At 31.6% G+C, this 22,949-nt stretch overlaps 1 protein-coding gene across 2 annotated transcripts; it reads right to left on the bottom strand.

Annotated features, from left to right (window-relative positions):
• Positions 1-9,896: 9,896 nt before the first annotated feature.
• On the bottom strand, positions 9,897-17,194 carry LOC105793923 (PHD finger protein ALFIN-LIKE 7). Of its 2 annotated transcripts, none has more exons than XM_012622830.2 (5): positions 16,767-17,194; positions 16,594-16,626; positions 14,664-14,892; positions 10,539-10,665; positions 9,897-10,418 (listed from the first exon to the last, which is right to left on the bottom strand). In XM_012622830.2, exons 1-5 carry the CDS (start codon positions 16,861-16,863, stop codon positions 10,152-10,154), a joined length of 753 nt encoding a protein of 250 aa, XP_012478284.1. In that variant the 5' UTR covers positions 16,864-17,194; the 3' UTR covers positions 9,897-10,151. The 2 variants fall into 2 exon arrangements, with proteins under 2 accessions (XP_012478284.1, XP_012478282.1); XM_012622828.2 differs by having other exon boundaries at positions 10,536-10,665; positions 16,767-17,193.
• Between the last annotated feature and the right edge of the window lie 5,755 nt (positions 17,195-22,949).

The raw sequence follows: 22,949 nt of genomic DNA, 5'->3' as shown, positions 1-22,949 counted from the left end.
ATTTTAGTCAAAATTAATAACCCTCATATTTTATTTTCGGAAAGACTTTCTCTAAATTTTTCTAGTGGGTAATGATTCATATTTCACCTCTTCTTAAGTCAGCTTTGGCTTTACTCTCAATATTATGGTTATTTAGTTAAGCAACACTTTCTAATTACATCACATGTAACTTATTTATTTGATGAACAACTCTTGTTCCAATCATCTTATGATTTATCCAAATCTCTTGCCTCCAGTTATCTAACACTAATAGAGTAACCTAGTTAAGTTATTAACCAATATCATAACCGGCGAATATCACTTGCTTATTCTTCGCGTTTGACCAAGATAGATACATGTACTTCGCTTTAGTAGAACCCACATTGTATCGGTCGAGGCTTATCAATATTTTATTGAGGGGTTTTTAAATTAAATTAATCCCACCATTAATGATCAATATTTTTCCATTTAATCCTTGAATTGATCTTATCAATATTCTATAACATGCATGCTAACATATCATCAATTGTATCATATATAAGAAAAATGTAAAGCAGTAAATAAATGCAATGGTTATAGCCCATAAAACTAAGGTGGTTCCTCCCAAGCCAAATAGAGAACCGTAGGGAATCCTAATGGTTTATGTCGCTTCTCAAGCTTCTTTTCCACTTTAGGTAACCTAGCCTTCTTTTCTTCTAGCCCGTATCAACTCGTACAATTTACAATTATAGAATCTCGTTTTACATACAAGGGAGTAAGATGAGAAGAGAAGTACAAGAGAAATATAGAAAGGCACAACACACAGACCATATTTATAAAATTACAACATTTGCAAATAATAAATTAAATGGGTTGTCAGGCTATAACCATGCGTTTTCAAACACCGTGCATATCAAACACAGTATACAACATGTATATCATAAAATGGCATTAACCAATAAAGTTAATCTAGAATCAGTATCGTACAAGTGGCTCTGATACCCTTGTTGGATCGTCGATACGCCCTGTGGCGTGATGGAAAAATTATTTCAGCGATCCACAGCCAAGGATCCATGTACGAGGAACGAATCAGATTGAAATAGGGTTGAAAATATACATTCTCTTACTAAAAATGTTGAAAGAATGTTGTTGATTCAATGTCGATTCCAAGCCACAACGAAAATGTCTCAGCCTCTACGTAGTCCACCCCGTTAAAAACAAACAACCACTTTCTTTTGAACTTTTTAAAGAGAATTAAAAACAGTTCTTAGACCTTTTAAATTATTGAGTTGGTAACATTAACACACTAAGGGACTATCATCCTTTTATCCTCTTTGATATCACATATTAAAAAGGAAAATCGGGACTATTCCTTTATTAATGGAGAAGGCAAATGGAAAGTTAGAAAAGAAATTATATTCTTTCCAAAAGAATATTAATTTCCATGCCTTTTATAATTTTGAAAATAAAATGTCTCGGCCTTTACATAGTCCACCCAGTTAAAAACGAACAACCACTTTCTTTTGAACTTTTCAAAGAGAATTAAAAACAGTTGCTAGACCTTTTAAATTATTAAGTTGGTAACATTAACACACTAAGGGACTATCATCCTTTTATCCTCTTTGATATCACATATTAAAAAGGAAAACCGGGATTATTCCTTTATTAATGGAGAAGGCAAATGGAAAGTTAGAAAATAAATTATATTTTTCCAAAAGAATATTAATTTCCATGTCTTTTATATTTTGATCGAAATTAATTAATATACTATTTATATTAATAAATTTGGTAAAATATATACAATTTATTTTGTATGAATCAAATTCATATATTAATTATATTCTTTCCAAAAGAATATTGATTTTCATGTCTTTTATATTTTGACCGAAATTAATTAATATAATTGTTTATATTAATAAATTCGATAAAATATATACAATTCATATTTTGTATTAATCAAATTCATATATTAATTATATCTATGTTCTCTATTTGTGTACAACAAGTTTGTACATATAATGTGTTTAATATTTAACTATCAAATTAAATTAATTCAACAATTAATTTAATTCATGTGACAACTAAATACAATACCAAGTGTATTTGGATTCTATTCGTTTCAACTAGAGGGTGTGACCCTATAGGCTATTGTAACATTGTTAGTAATATTAGAACGTTTCTAATATTACAAGCAATGAGTGGCATCTAGCAATGCATCATTGTCACCCAAGTTAGAAGAAGTCGTGATACGGCATAACCTTTCTATGATAATCTTTTCATGTATTATATCATTTTATCCTTAATATCTAATTTGGACACAAGTCATGGAATAGTCACACTTGTATAGTCCAATCTCATATTTCTTGATTTCATTAGTAGACTACAATATATTGTTCTCTAACACATACTCGTGTATTGATTTTAGCATCCCTATGTCAATGAAAATTCTTTTTCATTAATCAACTACACATTAGTCTCAATGCATTATTGTTGTCCAAGCCCACAATAATACTTTACTAATGACCTTTTTAAGAATAATCATATTTTTTAGGACTTTATTACAATTCAGTTTATTCATATACACAGAAAAAGAAACTGAAATAATAATGGCAATGTCATATATTGATAAACAAGGTAAAACGAGTATGTGATTTGATTGGTCTTTGGGCATACTCTAAAAAATATACCATATCAGTGTAACCTCCAAACCCGACCCAGTCGTTATGGAATTCAGAAAGCTACATTGACCACAAGAATGGCCTAGAAAAACTTTCCTAGTTTTCAAACATACTTTTTAAACCATTTGCATAAATCGTTCAAAACTAGTGAAATTGAATATTTAACTTAATTTTGAAAAAAACATGAAAATTTTAGAAATCGATGATTTTGGTATTCAATTTGTAAAAGTTTGATCACTATTCTAAATTTTCATAATTCCAATCATATTTCAAATTCATTTTCTTTTCCTTCAAAATTAGGGAACTTGGTTATTCGTCCTTATTTGGAAACCATGTTAACTTTAGAAAATCAAATGTCTCTAGAAATCTCATTTGTAATATTAGTAATTTTGAAAATTAAGTCTAGTTTTATTAAAACTCGTTTCTCGAATTGCAATGGAAAAATGTAATATTAATGATTTTTATAAAAATTGAAACAATTTTTTTGCAAAAAGAATATTTTGTTAAAAATCAATATTTGATATAAATTCGATAAAACATCAATGAACAATTTAAAACTAGGTAACAACCAGTAATTTAAACACATAATTCATAAAAATAGCAGAATTTATATATCAACACAGTTTTTCAGATAGTAGTACGCATGAGGATGTCAATGCAAAGTTTTTTTTAGAAATCAGTGCAAGTTATTCAAAAACATTCCTACCCATCTCCACTACACACCAATAAAGAGTTCCCCAGAATTTGTCCATCCAATAACACTCCACGTTATGGCCAAGCCACTCAATATCGCAGACAAGCTGTATGTTGGTCAAGCCACTTAATAACATTATGGCCAAGCCACTCAATATTGTAGTAAAACTGCCAAAGTCTTCCATCTTTCATAATCATCCCAACCCCATGCATGTGATATGGCTTATGAACAATATTTTTAGTGGGCATGCTTAACATACGAATCAGATTTATAATCAGTACAGTGGGCATGCTTAACATGCGTATCATATATCTCAATTTCAATATCAGTGGCATGATTTATTTATCATGCATATCATATAATGTCAACATATCACAAATCATGAGTATTGGAATGTAAACATATTTTCACAATCTACATTGAATCACATCAACATAATTATATGATCACAAAATAATCAATTCGGAGTACTTACTTGAGAATCACCCTTTTTATGGGTTTAGCATCCCTTTTGAATATTTAGTGTATTAATATTATTTTACATTATGAATAACTCAAATTTTTTTCATTATTAATAAATGTAAATAATTTATTTAACAATGAATCACATTCGTTTATTTAATAATAAGTTAAACTCACACCTGATCTAAGCGAATCCGGTGTGAAAAATCATTCTAACACCCACTTTCGTATTTAATTAAATCTATCTCAGATCTAAAGACAAAATGAATAATCCATCATTAAAACACCCTTAATAAATATTTGATAAACGGTTAGGCTTTGGCTTCTATAACAATACTTACTCTTGTGATACTTAAATCAGAGATATGAATCACTTCCGAAATTACTAACATTTCAAAACAACCATATTTGGTCCTTCATCAATAAAACGTTGTAGAGGGAATTAGATCCTGAAAAAGATTTCAATAACATATATATTCGATCAATGAAGGAAAAAGGATGGAAGTAACATGAAAAAAATCAACTAATAACACACCTTACTTACGCTTGATCTATCCGTAAATCAGTTGAATCAATCCGATCTAATGAAATCGAGAAAAATGGATGATAGGATGAAATTTTTGGTTTGGAAATAATAAAATTCTAGTAAGGTTTTCAAAAGAATTAGTATACATAAATGTGGAGCAAAAATCACTCATTTGAGAAGTAGAGAGAAAAAAAGAAGGAAAAATTATTATAGTGGTGGTGTGGCAGTGGTAAGGTGGTAGTGCAGTGATGGTGTGGTTAATTAATGGTGGTGGAAGGTGGAAGAGCAGTGGAGAAAAAAAGGTGAAATGTTGGCTCAAAGAAGAAGAAAATGGAAGAGAAAGGTGGAGCAATGGAGGAATCAGTCAAGAAAAGAGGAGGAGAGTAGCAAAATGAAAAAAAAATGTGAGAATAGTGGTTATTTTGGTGTGGTCGATGTTCAAGCTAGCCAAGGAAGGAAATTGCCAAGTGGGGGGAACATATAAGCAAAAAGGAGATCATGAAGGGAACAAATAGGAGTGATTTCAGGGTTGACTCCCAATCACCTCTTCTTTCCATTTGGGACGACTTCTAGATGGATTGACTAAGTGAATGGCTAAATTTTTTAAAAAAATATGCCAAAGGGATTCGAACTTGGGCTACTTGAAAAACTCCACACAAATCCTTACTACTTAATCAATAGACCAATTCACTTGCTTGTTAACATTCCTACAACATTATTTATAAAATGGGGTATAACACTAACTAAAGTTTAAAACAAAATTGTACCAAATAGAAAATAATGTGAGGAAAGGGATTCAAACTCGAGTATTCAAGGACAGCTCCACCACTACTAAATCATATTAGACTTGATACTTATATATTGGAAAATGTGCCAAGGTCATCTTAAAAAATTTCGGGCGTGACCACTCTCAGTTCATTAACCCAATTTCTACTAACCGAGTTTTTGGAATGTGATAATCCAGGTTGGATAGTGTGAGCCCTGAGTTTATTCGATCGACACATTCCATAATAAGACCTAAACAGAGATAGAAAAATAAGACAGAATAAGCATTACTAATGCTTAGTAATTCTGTATGAAATTTACTTAAACAATTAAATCACATTGGTATTGAACCTGTCATCCCTTGACATCCTTACGATTTCATATACATTTCAACAAAACAACCAATAAGTTAGTTTGTTTACACATCAAACACTTATAATACGAATCACATGTACTTAACCAACATCTAAATTCATAAGCATATAATTAAATTCATGTTCAGATTACATTCAATTCATGCTCGATTTACGACATAACCATTTAACTCATATTCAATCTTTTGACCATTTATAACTCAAGTCATTTTGTTCCATTATCATTCACATCTTAAACAAAATAACTCACTTCAGTTCATATTTAAACAAATAAACTAGCTATTATATAGATCACTGCTATCAAAATTTCACAACAACAGGTGAGTTTATCACACACGAATCATATAACATTTATGACATTCCAGTCTCATTTATCCAATCAAAATTGATATTCAACATCATTCAAACAATTTCATTAAAATAATATCATGGGCCTGATGGAGTATAGCAAACATAACTCAGATACACGGTTACCTACACCACACCAGGGAGCATCGTAATGCTAACAGGGGCATCGAAGTGCAATGTATAAGCACCAAAGTGCAAACCTGTACAAGCACACATTCTAACCCTATTAGCACGCCAATTATATCCTAATTGTTTGCTATGTTCAAACGAGCATTTAAATAGGATTCGTAACATTTATAAGTCAAGGGCACTTCATGATCTCAAGATACATATCATAACCAGGAAACAATCATTTTGTATCTCACATAAATCATATTCCACAAGAATACATGGTTTACAATTAGATCCTTAATCCTTTCTCACGTTAGTACTAAATTATAAACGTTTCAAAATTTCAAACTCTGTAGCTATATACACGTTTTCATAGTTCAAAAACAATTCAAGTACATTCCAAATCATGTAATATCATCACACACATCTCTTGCATTTATATAACAACTTCACATTCAGTCGATACCACACATCTATTCATATTTATCATATTATTCATATTTTTACGATTAAATACATTTTTTGTCAATACTTGATGTATATAACATTTCTAATTTATATTAAAATGAAATAGCACAACATATGAAGAACTAATAAAGTAAGTCCATATGAACTTGCCTAACCAAACCAGCAACAATTACGACATCGAGGACAATATCATAATTTTTCCTTTTTTTGCGATTAAGCTCCGATTGGTTCAATCCTTGATCTATATGATAATTAAGTTCAATTTATCAATTCAAAAAGTCGTATAACATCTTAGTATATGCATATAACAACTTAATTTCATTTTACACAGTTTCTTTAAAGTTTCGCATTTTATTCAATTTAGTCCTTAAAACCGATATGGTTATATCTTTAAATTCTAAGCTTCATTATTCAATCAAATTTTAATTTTGTCCTGGTACAACCCTCTAGATACAATAATTATAGAAATTTCATATCAATATTGGCATATTCACATTTTAGGACCTATACTCAAATTTTAACAAATTTCACTTTACAATTTAGCCCATAATCAAATCTAAGCTTATAACCAAACTATCTAACAGCAAAATAAATAAATAACCATTAATGGAAAAATTTCAAAACTTTAACAATTTTACGATTTAGTACTCGAGCTAGCTAGATTAAGCTACAACGATCTCAAAAACATAAAAATCATGAAAAAAATGACTAAAATGACATACGCATTCAAAGATTGGAAGCTTGGCCGAATGTTTCCTTAGTTCATCCATGGAGAATTCGGTGGGAAAAATAAAATGAGAAAAGATGATGACTTATTTGTTTTCTTTTATCTTTTATCCTGTTTACTATTAATTAAATACTATAATTAACATATTTCCACTTAAAACCATGCTATGACCGTCCACTATAATGGAGTATGGTCTAATTATCATTTAAATCCTTTCAATAATACTATTTAACTCATTTAGCTAATAAAAATTAATAGTGATTAACTTTTACAATTTTTACGATTTAGTTCTTGTACCTCAATTAGTCATCCAATTACTAAAATCTCCGGATCAAAATTGAATTCACCTATAAAACGGATCCATAAATATTTAATAAAAATATATATGAGCTCAGTTTATGGAAATGAGGTCCCAGTACCTCATTTTCTAAAACCATTGACTTTTGAATCGATACACTTGTATCTTGACTAACTTTCCACATAAATAAAATTATTAGACTAGAATTCGGTATAATATTGTAATAACCTCATAAGTATTAATAAATAATATTTACTGACTCGATCATCAAAAAATAGAGTTTCGAAACTACTGTTTTCGGTACCTGTTGAAAATCGAGTTGTTACACTTGTGCCTGCAAAACATTCATCAATTCTGCCAAACTAACCTTTGATAGATCTTTAGTGTCTTCCATGAGGATATTAGTAGCTTCAAATATTTCAGAAATAGTTACAATAATTTTTTGAACTAATCTGGAATCAAAAAATTCATATCCAAGTAATCTTACTTTGTTTGCGATTCCAATCAATTTGTCAAAGCACTCCTTCACCATCTCGGAGTCGTTCATCTTCTGGTGTTCAAACTCTCTAATCAGGTTCAAAATTTTCATTCCTTTAGTCCTTTCATCTCCTTCATACTCCTCCTTCAAGAAATTCCAAACTTCAAAGGCTAACTTCATTATCATGATTGTGAGAAAGATTTCAGATGAAAGTGTAGCAAATAACATAGCTCTTGCCTTTCTTTTCTTGATTTCCTCTCCTTGTGATTCTTGATTTGCGCCATAGTAAGATTGGCAGGTAATGGAGGAACTTCATAGTCCTCCTTCACAGCTTCCCAAAATCATTTACCTCTAGATAGGCCTCCATCCTTGCTGCGCAGACATGGTAACCTTCACCATTGAAAGCAGGTGGTACAAGTGCAATGAAAAGGATTTTTGAATCCATAAAAGAAGAAGGAAGACAAAATATTTTCCTTTAGTTACAGGTCCCTCAAGAAGATAGCTCTTGATATCAATTTGTTGGAATAAATTCTACTATAACTTAAAGAAACAAAGATAAAGACTAGGAGAAAAAAAGATAGAAATAATTGTTGGTAAAGTCACATATTTATTGAGTTGAAGTATTGTATAAATGCATGAAAAAAGTAACAACCACATCCTAGAATCAACTACCATATTTCATGATCAACAAACTCCTAAAATCGGCAACAATAATGAAGTGGTTTAAAAAATGAGAAAAATTAGTAAAAATTGTTTTGACCAAATCTTGCAGCAACTAAAGAACAACTTCAACACTTTAAACTATTTTATAAATTGTTAAAATCACTCATATATATTTGCTGAATGAGGATATGATGGTTGTGATGGTGGTTCATCTTTGGTTAGAATGGAAAGTCGCTATGTCTTGGGTCTAGTTGGATGGTTTGGTAGAATGAGTTTTCTAATTGACTGATACATAATCAATTGAGTCTCTTCCTCTCATGTATTGTAAGTGAGTTTATATATGAGAGACAAAGGAATCCACACGCCTTGAATTTGCCAACAATAGAGCTATATCTTGTATTTTTCTAATGATAGTGATATGACGTCCGAACCTAACAATATGACATTTTAAGACAATCTGATAAAAAATGAGTTTGAAACCCCATGTGCACTCAACGAAGGTGAGCTTGCAAAGGTTCGCCATGGCATTGAATGTGATTCAAGATTCACCGCCCGGTGTGAATATATGCATGGCATGAGATTCGTCCATTAATGACATGTCAAAATTGAATCAAATCAAATTTTCAAATATAAAATTGCACTAAACCATAATTCATGTATAACATTACACATTTGATCAAAGTTCATGTATATTTTTTATATTTATCTTTTCTTTTAAGAAATAAATTATTTTATAGAATATTTATATAAAAATTAAATGATATAACTACTTATATTTTTTTTTCTATAAATATAGGAATTTTGGTATTTTCGAATTTTCATTAATTGAATTGGTCCCATTTAATTCATGAAACCAAATTAAATATATATTTTTATTATAGGAAAGACTAAACTTGTATCAAAATATTTCGTAAGGTTTATATAATAATGGCAATGGAGGGGGTTGAAGGAAAGGATTGCCTCATCCGACGTTTACATGGATGTTTTTCCTTGGGTTTTTTTAGGAAACGTTTGCATGGTGCTAAAAACATGGAGGTGCATTTGGTCGGTTCGATTATTTTATGGCAACATCGAAATTTTTATATTAACCGAAATCGATTTGATTATACTTTCATTTTGTTTTATCTATAATTTTGTTGAAGCCAGCAATCAAAATTCCAGGTAGCAGTTTTTTCATTCATCATCCCCCCTGAACTTCAAAAGAAATAGAAAAGCGTACAGTTTTGAGTACCGGACTTGGGTTTGGATGTTTGGGCCATTTGAACTCTTGTTTGAATATACTTCAACAAGAATCTTTGGAGTTAATGTTCGTTATTCTTGTAGAATATATGCTAAAAAAACCAAGATGCAAAGTAATTTTAAAAATTAAGAAAGGCGAAGCAGAAAGAAGAAATTACAACAAGGTAATAAGTCCGAAAAGACAAAAAACAGAAGTGCAGCATATGTTGCCAGCTTCAGTTTCGAGCGGAAGACAAAAGAGTAGCAAAACTTAAAACCCCATCCGCAGTTAATCAACTAAAGGGGCAACTCTGTCTATAATGAAAATGCTATCAACCTTGTCTGCTTCGTTTAAGCTACAACTTCAACTTCTCACCCTACTTTTAAACCCTAGCCCTCTTGCTACTGCAACTTGGGCATTTATACTGCTTGATATGCTCTGCTTTTGCAGGTGTAATCTTCACACATTTCCCATGGAACCATCTCTCGCAGATATCACAGCAAATCCAGAATTCATCTGTGCCATAGCTATCCCCACATGCCCCACAAGTCGCACCCTGTTCATCATCTTCCTCATCTTCCCCACTTTCATCCTCATCCTTAGATGCAGACATCTTTACCACCTTACTCTCCGATTCAGATTGACGTGACTGCCAACAGCAAGCATATGAAGCCATGAAGGTGACATCAATTAAGAGAAGCACATATAAAGGGGATGAAAACACAACTGAGAAAAACATCCAAGTTTCAATTTTGGAACTTTGTACCACTTTAGCACTTGATTTGCTTTTGCCACTGCTGTTGTGATTAGCATATTGCTCTGTTGGTTGTTTGACATTGCCTGTCACGACTTCAAAAATGGTCGGAAGTTCGTTTATCATCCGAAAAAGCCTTTTCCTGCAAAAAGAAGATAAAAAAACAAATCTATTTACAACAATATTAGCAATTTCAAATCAACTAAGTCACCGGACAATGTAATGCCAAGGCCTATTGGGCAAGTTGCATACACATCATTCAAGTACAATATAGGAAAACTCTTGTCAGGAAGAACCCACCGCCTACCACCTCACAAACACAAACATAAATAAGCCCCTTAGGGCCTGGGAGCATGCATGCGTTCATGGAGGCAGGTAAAATACGCATGTGTCACCAATACCTAGGCTAGGGGAAAAGGTACTTTTAATTAATAACTAGTCAACAATCCATTTTATTTATTGATACAAATAAGAATCTATGAAAATATCAACCAAACTTTATCCCACACTTAATACTTAAGAAATCAATGTGGAAAATATTAATATATATACATCATATATGATTAGACACTTAATCATGAATTTGTGAATATGAAGGAGATATGCTTTTTACTATTTTAGAATTCAAGGAGGGGATTATACTCAAGATCTCATTTTGCAGTTGCATTGGCCTAAAAGTTCCATGAAAACCATATGGAACTCTAAATGGCAAGGTGATTCTGGCTACAGGTTTACTGTAAAGCTCTTTGCTTCAATTAGAAGAACCTGTTTGCAATAAAAGAGGAAAAATGAATATATTTAGCGTCTTAAAATCAAGGGTTAATTGTATCGGATGTCACTGAATTATGGATCGAATTCTAAATTGGTCCATACTTGGAAACATTTCAATTGATTTCTTTAACTAAAGTATTGTAACATACACATTACACAAAACCATCTATGATGGTGCTACATTCTACAATATTTGTCACTAAAACATTAGTTAAGTGGAGGATAGTAAAATATTTATTGTTGATTAATGGTTAGTGTAGAGCCATGTAGAGGAAAAATCAGAAACCTGCTAAGATTCCTAAAAAACTGAACATTTTAATCTTTACAAGGAGCTTAGAAGTATCGTCCCAGCTATATGGAATACATAAATATTTCCATCAGCTTCACAGCGGCAAATATGTTTCAAGAGAATATCTTATAGATGCAATGCAATTCTTATTCAGAACCAATGCCAATCCTTAAAAGTACAATCAAATTATCTTTCTTTTAATCCAATATGTGGATTGCCAACCACGATATGAGAATAGTTGGAGCAATTCCTGAAGGTTTAGTGAACACGGATAAACATTGGTGGTCATAGTCATCAAAATAAGACACAAGTCCGGAGGCCAAGGAAAACGATCATGTGAAATTATTAACAAAAAGTCCTCATTCATACCTCTTTCATGAATTTCATTCACTGGCAATTGACTCGCACCATTTAGATATGGGTTTCGAACCAAGTGTCCAAGTAGCATGCCAATAGTGCAAAGCAAGAATTGTGTTTAAGCAAAGCACTTTGACTCCAGGTGAATCTAATAACCCATTACTTCACAAAAGTTCTGTCCCTATTCCAAGGATATTCTAGCACAACCTGATTCTCCTGAAAGCATTAGAACTTAAATTTCAACTGCAACTTTCAAAAACTTAGCCTCCATATTGAGTGTAGGTTCTGAAAAACTACATCAAATCCTTTTACTCCAAAATCATCACTTGACATTGTGTCCCTTGAAATATACAAAGGATTTCCCACTCGCCACCAATCTCTTCGTCTTCTGAGGTTGTGTCTGTCACTCTACAAGGAACTGAAGATTCCCTCAACTAAATACACATCAATTTCTTCACTTTCTTCATGATACTCATCATAAATAGGTTCTAACATATCACTCGTGCTCTTCCATCTCGGTTAAGTTCACACTTTGTTTAGGACAAGAAAAAGAACCATAGCCTTTCTTACCACAAGTAAAACAACGAATCTGAGAATTACTGCCAGGCTTAGAAATATTCTGTCCGGCTCTATTTTCAACCACAAATCTCACCAAAGCCTTCCCCTTCTCACTCCTCTCAATATTTCCCATATTCCCTCCACCACAATGATTTATAAAGGAAGTCTCACAGTTTTTAGAGTTTGGTCAGTTTTAACACCTAAAACAACTCCAACCCCCTTTGTGCTACTCCAATCCTTCTATAATTGGCTTTCTTGCACCGTATCACCGTACATACTTTTCAGCCTTTAAAGCATTTTGACGTGCCTTCAAAGTAGAATATAATAACCATTCCGACCTCATTCCTAATATATTGGTTTAACCTTGGTAGAAAACAAGATGTCATCTGTTCATTACTCTCATTCAACCAAACTCAAATAAGGAAATTGTTAAGTTAAGAAATGTACAGAGACAATCCCTTCTGCCTTAATGAGTGGAGCTTCTCAAAAAACTCTATTGCATAATCAGCTGGTAGGAATTGCTTGTGCAATTTCGCTTCAGTGTGGTTCCCATGTGCTGATTTTGGGCTTACATGGGCATGTTTCATGCGCAGATCGTGACACATGCATGTTGCTCTTCAACTCTCTTCCACCATTGGAATGCAGTGCCTTTCAATTTTAGTTTCACAAACAGTAGTTTCCTAGCCTCCACTATAGGTTTCAACTCAAAATAATTCTCCAAACTAGCTTCCCAATCCAGGTAATCTTCTACATGCATCTTACAATGAAAATCAACCTGAGTCTTAATTCTGCCCCCATTTATTTCAAGGGCATGCACCAACCACTCCTCCAATCAACCTTGTATTGCACAATTTGCAAGACCAGCACCGTGAAAGGGGTTTTCTTCCTCACCAAAATGAAAATCACCAACAAGACTATCTTCCAGTAAGTTAAACAAGTTTTGGGCACCTTCAAGAATCTCTCCATTTGGGCTCTCACTAGTTCCTATCACAGACTAACATATCATGCACACAAAAATCTTTATTCACACATTGTATCACAGCCAATTATGTTTCTTAACTCTGATTTTCTCTTCCTTGACCTCTACCACATCCAAGCATAGTAGCAAACCTAAATATAAACCTAGGAGCTAATTAGGCTCTGATGCCAAAAAATTGGCGTAGTTTATGGAGAAAAACAACAGCAAAAACTGAAAAACAATTGAGATAGAAGTTGGAACTCTTGAAAATGTAGGGTTATAAAACCTTTAGTTCATGTCTATTAATTCAAAGAAAATGAAAATAATGTTGTAGCCATGATATTTTACAACTTATTTACACTAGGGTTACAATGAAGTTTTAAAACTACCCCTAGATTTAAACCTTAAAACTTATAATCCTATCCCTAAATTGAAACCTTGAAGATAACTTATAATCCTAGACATCTGTATAGATATTTAATATTTAATAAATATGACTAAAATAATGAAATAAAATATTACTAGTAGCTCCTGTGTCACACTAGTTCTCTTCAACTGGAAATTAATGGTTAAATCACTCTATGGGTTTGTATATATTTTGGAGCGCACTCCAATCTCTATTTCATTTCAAGAGAATGCAAGCCTTTATTGAGCATTTCGTAATACTAGTCAAGTGGTGAAATGGAATAGAACACCTCATCTAGCATTTTTGGCTTCCAGAGTCCACTCTGGTACTCCCGCTCAAGATCCAAACTGCACTCTCAAACATGATATTTATAAAAAGTAAACAGGACAATCACCTGCTCAGGTGTCTGAGGATAAGGCTAGATAACTATTGCATGTTAGTAAGAAGTGCAAGAATATCTCCCAATGCACCTATTTTCCAAATTTAAAACAAAAAAATATGCAAAATTAAAGATAGAACGAAGATTAAACAAACTTCTCACAACTTTATATATCAACTATTACTTAATCCTTCATAAACTTTGTGCTTTTAAAAGTTGACCAGTCAGATTGGTAACTTGCAAAGTAAATCTGAAACGAACTCATTTGAACAGAACTTGGGTACTAGATTCCTAGAGAGTACATGCAAAGAGAATAATGCAGTTAGCAGTAATTTTAAAAGTGAATCATGATACTGCAGCAATTGAGCTTTCCAAACAGAAACTCAATGCTCCAATAGCAGACAAAGAAAAAGCAAACATACCTCTCATTCTTGCCAAATGAAAATCGTGCACCAAAATAGAAAGCAACAGCAAGCAACCACGAATCACTATGAACTGCTACCAACGATAGCCAGTCCTTCTCCTGCATCCCATCCCTAGCAAAGTTTATGCCCAGTGCAGGCTCTGGAAGCTCAGGAGGCACCTCCTCAACAGGCAAGTTAACTTCCCATGTCTCATTTGGAAGTCCATAAAGGCATAAGTTCTCCTTCTCTGCAATTAAATTCAATACAATCAGAAAAGAAATGTAAAACCAGAAGTTTCACAGATATAACACCGCTAAAATGAATCACAACATACAGAATGTTAATAACTTTTTAAGTTGTTAAATTGCATCAAGGTGAAAACATTCAGTGATAAACAAGATTTCCAGTATATAAATAAATATAAGCAGGTAGAATTTTTTGAAAAAGAAAAAATGTAATCACAACAGCCACAAGCACCACATTTCAGTAGTGATTGTCCAGTACCAGAAGAAATCAAACTATTCCTACAAATTAAAATTTAAGAATAAATCCAGGATATTGCGTCTATTATTAGTTTCAAGTTGACTAAGCAGCATTTTAAAGTTAAGAGTAATTTTCGAGTTCAAATGAAGAAAAGAAAACATTCCATTTCCACTCTATGTTCAGTAAGATAAATTCGTTAAAGAATTATATGACTATGACAGAACTCAGGCAATTCTGAAATCATGGAGGAAACTATAAATGAAGACACAACAAGTAGCCTTCTGCATGAACAGTGATGACATAAAACAAAGAAAACCATATTACTACATTTTCATTTCAGTCTCCCTTTTAGTTCCAATTGTATGATATCAAACTCAAGTTAGATTAACAAGGAGTTCCTGCCACTTGTTAACAAACCTAGACTTTGAAGGTTTAGACCAGGGATACACATTAACAAACATGTAGAGCAATATGCGAAACAACAGAAAAAGTAATCATAATATCACCAGAATTTAAATATTAATATTAACAACAAACAGACCAAAACTCATAAATGAAAGAAAAAGAAAAGGTACATTTCTGAGGAAACAAAAAAATAAAATGGCAAAACTTCAGCCAGTTCAGGCAGTAACATGGGGCAGGTCAATTAGTAGTAAATAAATCATGATCTCGACCATTGTGAAAAGGAAAAGATTAACAAAAGAAACAGGTTTAGGCAATTTCGACGAACATGTTATTTTACAGCTTCCATATCCAGGCTTCAATTTTTTTTCAACGCTGAGAATGGACACTTGCCAGAGTGGTTAACTAGCAAAACAGTCACTCTATCAAAACCAAAAACAAAAGACAGCTCATTTGCAAGAAAAGTAATGCACTCCTTGCAGGCAAAGCAAGTAGAGTGTAGGAAATGCATCAAGGCTTGAGCCATCAACAATAATCAAGGGGCTGATATGATAAATAATCTGTGAGGACTAAAACAATAAAAGAAAAGGGGGGGGGGGGTAAAAAGACATGGCCTCCCATGATTGAAGTGAATTGAATTAGGAATTCTTACAGTGTACTCCACATAAAACATGTTGACATAACAAGCATGACCTATTTACAGATTGATAAGGTCGAGAAGGAAACCAGAGGCTCACAGAACTGAAGATCAAACTAAAAATCGCAAAATCAAGAACTAGAAATTAGACAATTTAACTGACCACTCAGCCATCATGCAAGAGACAAAATTAACTGCTTTCGCTAAATACATTTGACAATGAGATGTTCATATTAGCTTTCGTCAAAGAGTCTGCTTCTACAACAGGATAAAATATGTGCTTTGTCAGACATTTAGAAAATCTAGCAGAGATAGATAAGAAGTAGCTAACCAAAGAACGAAAACTCGAGAAGAGTAAAACGAACATAGACACAAAATAAATGCCGCAAAATTAGAAGATACAGAGAAGAGCAAAAAATAGCCCACCGGGATCACACTGTTGGTAGAACTTATCAACATCTGCCAAAAATAACCCAAAGACATTACTTGAATTAGTTTGTAATTTTGAATATATATATATATATATATATATATATATATATAGCCATAACAGCAACAACGAAAGAAAGAAAGAAAGAAAGAAAGAGAGGCGAAGGAACCAGTGGTGAGAGCCTTAATCAAGCCAGAGCGTCTGCCCCTGAAGTCATTAAAGACCTCTTCTACCGTTCTGGGTATTGGGTGTGGTACCCCTTCCATTCCTTTTCTGAATTTCTGTTTAAATTTTTGCCCTCACTAACCCAATCTTAATATATAGACATAAATCAAAATGAAGAGTCGTACTGGTACGTGGACCAAACAAACTACAAATCAAAGGAAAATCAGAATTAGGGTTTTCTGCTGGCTTTGTGAATAGAATTAGAGGTGGGATTGCGATTTACTTCAATTTTATATTTAATATAATATATACTTTGTGAAAGAGAGCAGCACGCGGATAACAGAAACTAAAAATCCAAATTTAGAACGATTCATTGATGTGCCCTCCTCTTGCATCAACATTTTTACTCTTCTTTTAAGCATACATATACCATTCCTTTTCCTACAATTTAATATGCCTACTCTCATCTATTCTCTTTTATATACAAATTTTCTTAATTATATTTTCTTTAATCATCTAGATTAATTACATTTTACTGAACGATACATACCCGTATGATATTTTGTTACATTACTCATATTCTATATATCACTGATAAAAGTGTTCATGGCTCGGGCCGAGACTTGATTCTAAAAATATTTCAAGCCCAAATCTATTTTCAGACCGACTTGACCCACCCTTAAAACTCATTTCACTATTCTAAAATAATAAAATATTAAAAATTATATTTTTAATTCACATTTATATATTTTAATAATTAAATTTAAATTTGAACAATATTTTAAATAAATTAATTTGAATTCGGGTGGGTCCAAGGTACAAAAATCTTTGTCCAAGCCAAACCCAAGTCAGGCCGAGCTTATTGTGTCGGGTGGGCTAGCCAGCCCTTGGATAGGGTCCAAAATTTAGTAATATGCCATTTAAAAATAAATAAATTAGGGTTTCAGGCTAGTTTTTCGCGTCCTACAAGGGGTTTTCTGACTTTTTTGACACATTAGCTTCTCTGGTCAGATGATTAAATAATAGTGGTTTTATCTTTAAGCCTCAGATTCAATTTCTCTCCTACTCATATTTGTATTTTTTTTATTTCATGTTGTTTCAAACTTTTTTTTATTTTTAATTAATGTTTTTAACACATTAGCTCATCTGGTTATAATTAAATAATAGTGATTTCATTCTTAAGTCTTAGGTTCAATTCCTCTTTTAAGCACCTTTTGTATTTTTATTTTATGTTGTTTCAAACTTTTTTATTTTTAATTAATAAATATATTGTTTTCAAGTTTTATTTTAATTCATATTTTTAATTAATAACTTTTTATTTATAAAATCAAATAATTATTGCAAATATCATTATTTTTAATTATATAATATTTATATGTCAAATTTTGTTTTCTCCACCTATGTTGTGGGTATGGTGATTTCTAATATTATAAAATGGAATAATTATTTTAAATATCATTATTATTTTTATATGTAAAATATTTCAAATATTTTTATATGTGAAATATTTCAAATACACATACAAAAATATATAATACTAAAATTCACTATGTCGAATATATGAACATCACATATATAATAAGCGTAATTACATGTTATTATTTACTATCATGATAGGTTAGCCCAAATTAAAAGTGATCTAATTTGGTTAACGTTTATTGAGCTTTAAATTATTAAATATAGATGAGTCAAATATGTGTAGATACTCTAGTAATTCAGTTCTAATCAATTTCTAATTAATGATGGGTGATTAGGAATTAGGGCTAATGTGCGAAAGTTATATATATTAGGGTTATGGTCCCCAAATTACATACAATATAACTTTTCTAATATCTCATCCTTAGGAAAGAAAGAGCAAATATTATTTGAATTTCTTGTATGCTAATTTAAAAGATCAAATCCCCAAGATCCGAAAAAATTTCAAGGAATTCATGGATTCAAGTACGTTCTGCATCTGGTTTTATTCTTGCTTTGCTCTTGATGATTTGACATGACAGATCCTGATTTATGATTTATTAAGTTTTATATGATATATTAATTTATGATTCTAACATACTACACTCGTGATATGGATTGAAAAATAAATATTACACATATAAAAGTTATATTTACTAAAAATAATGATATTTGCAATAATTATTTGATCTTATAAATAAAAGAGTTATTAATTAAAAATATGAATTAAAAATAAAAAATTGAAAACAATATATTTATTAATTAAAAATTAAAAAAAGCTTGAAACAATATAAAAAAATACAAATGTGCTTAGAAGAGGAATTTAACCTAGAACTCAAAAATGAAACCACTATTATTTAACCATCTAACTAGAGGAGCTAATATGTTAAAAATTAATTAAAAATAAAACAAAGCTTGAAGCAACATGAAATAAAAATACAAATATAAGTAGGAGAGGAATAAAACCCAAAACTCAATGAGAAAACAACTAACATTTAACTATCTAACCAAATGAACTTATATATTAAAAAATTCAAAAAATGCATCTATACTGACGTATTTTTTGTCTCTCTCTGAAATTTGTCTCAACTCAAATCCCTAATTTTTTTTTTAAATGGCATGTTTCTAAAATTTGGCCGTTGGATAGGAGCTAATCACAAGTTGGTTGTGTATATTAAATTTATAATATTTTTATAATATTAATTTTTGTTTAAAAATTTTAATGAATTTCTTTAAAAATCTATACATAGAACATGGGTAATTATTTTTAAGGGTCTGTTTTGTTTGTTTTCCAGTAATTGATTTTCTGAAAAACATTTTTGTTCTTTTACCATGTTTGTTTGACCAAAAGAATTCTTTTTCAAGAATTCATTTTCAAACACATGGGAAAATGTCTAACCGATTTTATTTCTATAAGACATTTTCCATTCCTTTTCTTGGGTCAGCCTCTCGTTTCCTTTTCATTTCATTTCCTCCTCATTTCCTCTCTGTGCATCAACGTCAGCCTCTCCTCCTCATCTTGGGTGTGCTTGTTATCAACAGGTTCTGTTCTCCTTTTCTCTCTCTATTGTTTTGAATGATCGGGAATTTCTGCAAAGTTACATTGAGATGACAATCCTCAATTAATAGTGACAACAAGAAATCGATTCTCATCCAAACCCACTTCCCAAAATCAACCAGGCATTGTTAATGTCTATCCTCTCTTCTCTCATCACCGTCAACGCTGCGGCGGCCGCCGGATGGTTGCTCTTCCAAAACCTATACCACGCTTCTTGTTGAGACTTACCATCAACACCGGAGGCTTAGGGCTTTAATTGAAAAGCTGGTGAAGGAGGGCTCTTGCCCTATGCAAATACTTGGAGATGATGGAGATTGGACCAAAAATGATTTACGTCATGCAGATTAAATTTCTCGAGCATGCCTTCAAATCCAATGAAATCCTCTAGGTTCCTTTCTTTTTTCTCTTTCTCTGTGTTTTAATAATTTTGTGATCTTAAAGTTCAGATTTTTACTAATTTTGGAAGTTGGGTTTTAAGGATGTAATGATGTATTATGATGCTTAATGAAAATGGGACATTGTCCGGTTTACGAGAAAGGATGGAAAAAGGAAAAGTTTGGTTAGAAAATGGATGGGAAAATACAATGAATTTAGTCTTTACGATTCGATTTTTACTACATACGGAAGTTGGGTTATAAGTATGTAATGATTTATTATTATGCTTTATCTGAACCGAATGAAAAGGACGATTTGTTTGGTCTCGAGAAAGGAATGGAAAATGAGAAATTCGGGTTAAAAATGGATGGGAAAATATAGGAAATCTGATAGTCCTTAAAGTTCGATTTTATTGAGTTTTGAAGTTGGGTTCTATGGTTGTAATGATTATTTTGATGCTTTATTTGAATCGAATGGAAATGGCACTCTGTTTGGTCACTGAGAAAGGGATAGAAAATAGATGGGAAAATACAGAATATTGCAAAACATGGGATGTTTTCTAGTTTTTCTATTCGATTATTCTTTGATTTTTAATGGTTATGCGTTTGTGAACAGGTTTTTCGTATGTGGAAGAACATAGAGAAATCAAGAATCAATGAATTGAACTATGAAAAGATCATGGGATTGTTATGTGAAGAAAGAATGGTGGAAGAAGCAATCGAGGCACTACAAGAAATGGAAGTTTAACAGGTTATAGTGTTTACAATTAGCAACTTGGTTTGCACTGCCCTTGTGTGCCCAAATATAATCCCAATCTGAAGTGTAAAATATTTACCGGTTTGAGGTTGAGTTTTGCCCATATCCCCATAAAATGATTCCTGATGGCAAGAATAGCTGTAATTGAAGGGTAATATATGGCAATAGGGGCTATATGTGAACACATTGGCTGAGAAAGAAAAAGGATAACCCTAGATACCTGCTTGAAGTTTTGCATTGTTTTGGAGAATGATTATTGATTCAAGAGAGAGAACCATTACATGATAAGGTTTTTCTCGAAAGGGTTTGATGATAAAAGACTCTAGGCCATAATGGCTATTGATTTTTCAGGTTAAACCCGTCTGTAATAGACACAGAAGCATTTTAGAGGTGAAAATATTTTTATATAGTATGTCAGGAAAATCGCCTGCCCCTTTCAGCTCATCCTTGACATGTAATTGTACACTTTAGTATAGGTCGGAAAAATGTTTGAAGTGGTTCATAGTGCTTGTGACATTAATGGTGGTATTAAAAAAAAGGTTCGTCATGGCTTTGATGTGAGAAATTGGGTTTGTTTGACAATGGAGTTGCTCCCCATAATATGTAGAATGACATCAATGTTTTTAATGCCATTTGTTTGAACCGATGACTGCTTTTGGTATTGTATTTCTTTTCCACCTAGTTTTTGGGTTTTCCCTCAAGGACAGGATGAACTCGAAATAAGGCAGGCATTTCTTCAATTCCAAGCTGAAGTCACTTGAGATGATGGATAGTATGGATTTAGTTCAGATATTTAATTTTTTTTATTTTATTTTATCTAGATATGTTTGTATTCGTCTATGCTAATATTATTAGTATTCGAATATTTGATATCTAGGTCCACGGTAGAATTTGTTTTTTTTGTGAATAATAGGTTCAAATATTTAATTTTAAATAAATCAAGACCAAAAGTTGATTTACCAATCCATGTCCTCGAATAGCTTACATGCCCTAAAGTAAATTATTATATATAAAATATTATCGTTTATTTAGTTTTTATGATGTATAGGATTCATAATTTATTAAATAATTATAAATAATGATCTGTAAAATTTGTTTTATTGTAAAACTATATAATTTTGTAATAAGAAAAATAAATAATGTTAGTAAAAATCATTATCTAAATAAAAAAATCATAATTGAGTATTATTATATATTTAATTTGATTTATTTATAAATAAAACATTGCAATATATGTAAAAACACTTTAAAATATAAATTTATTAATATATGCAAAAACGACTTTTTGAAAAATATTTTTAGGAAATCACAAACAACGAAAATATTTTACATAGATTCATCCAAACACCGAAAATTAAATTATTTCTAGAAAAGTAAATTATTTTCCAAAAATCATTTCTTGGCAAACAAACGAGCCTAAAATTCAAGATACACATGTTTAAATGTAATATGCAATATATATCACAAGTTCATTAATATACGAGGTTTAATTCATATAACGTGCTATAATATATATTAATTGATACATAGAGCATGAGTCAAAATTTTAATGAATCTCTTCAAAATTTAATACATAGAGAAAGGGTAACAAAAGTTGTTACATAACATTACATGTGCTCTATGTATCACATAAATAGGAGGTATTTCTCCTCATTTTTCACAAACAACAAAATCAGAGTTTCTCTCGTTCTTTTCAATTCTCTCAACTTTCTTTTCTCTAAAACTTTGGCATCTTACTAAAATTTTGTCTTGGAGATTGGATTTTAAGCAGGACTGTCTGTGACCCTCCAACCTTTCTTGCGAATTAAACCTAGTATGATTTTTTTGGACAAGTTTTTTCGACCAACTTTAAAGTTTTGTTTTTATCTTATTTCCTGATTCCTCAAAAAAAGAGCAATACCAACCAATTGTGTTTCATCCGATCGGGGCAAATTTACTTCTAAAGCAATGGTTTTGTAGTCGTATTTTTTCAACAGATTTTTGTAAAGTAAAATATATAAAAATATTATTTTATTAATAAAATAAAATTCTCCAATTTTATCA

This window comes from Gossypium raimondii, chromosome 3, assembly GCF_025698545.1.
Source record: "Gossypium raimondii isolate GPD5lz chromosome 3, ASM2569854v1, whole genome shotgun sequence".
Taxonomy (NCBI): domain Eukaryota; kingdom Viridiplantae; phylum Streptophyta; class Magnoliopsida; order Malvales; family Malvaceae; genus Gossypium; species Gossypium raimondii.
The sequence above is the reverse complement of the archived record's forward strand: the minus strand, read 5'-3'. Positions and strand labels throughout refer to the sequence as shown.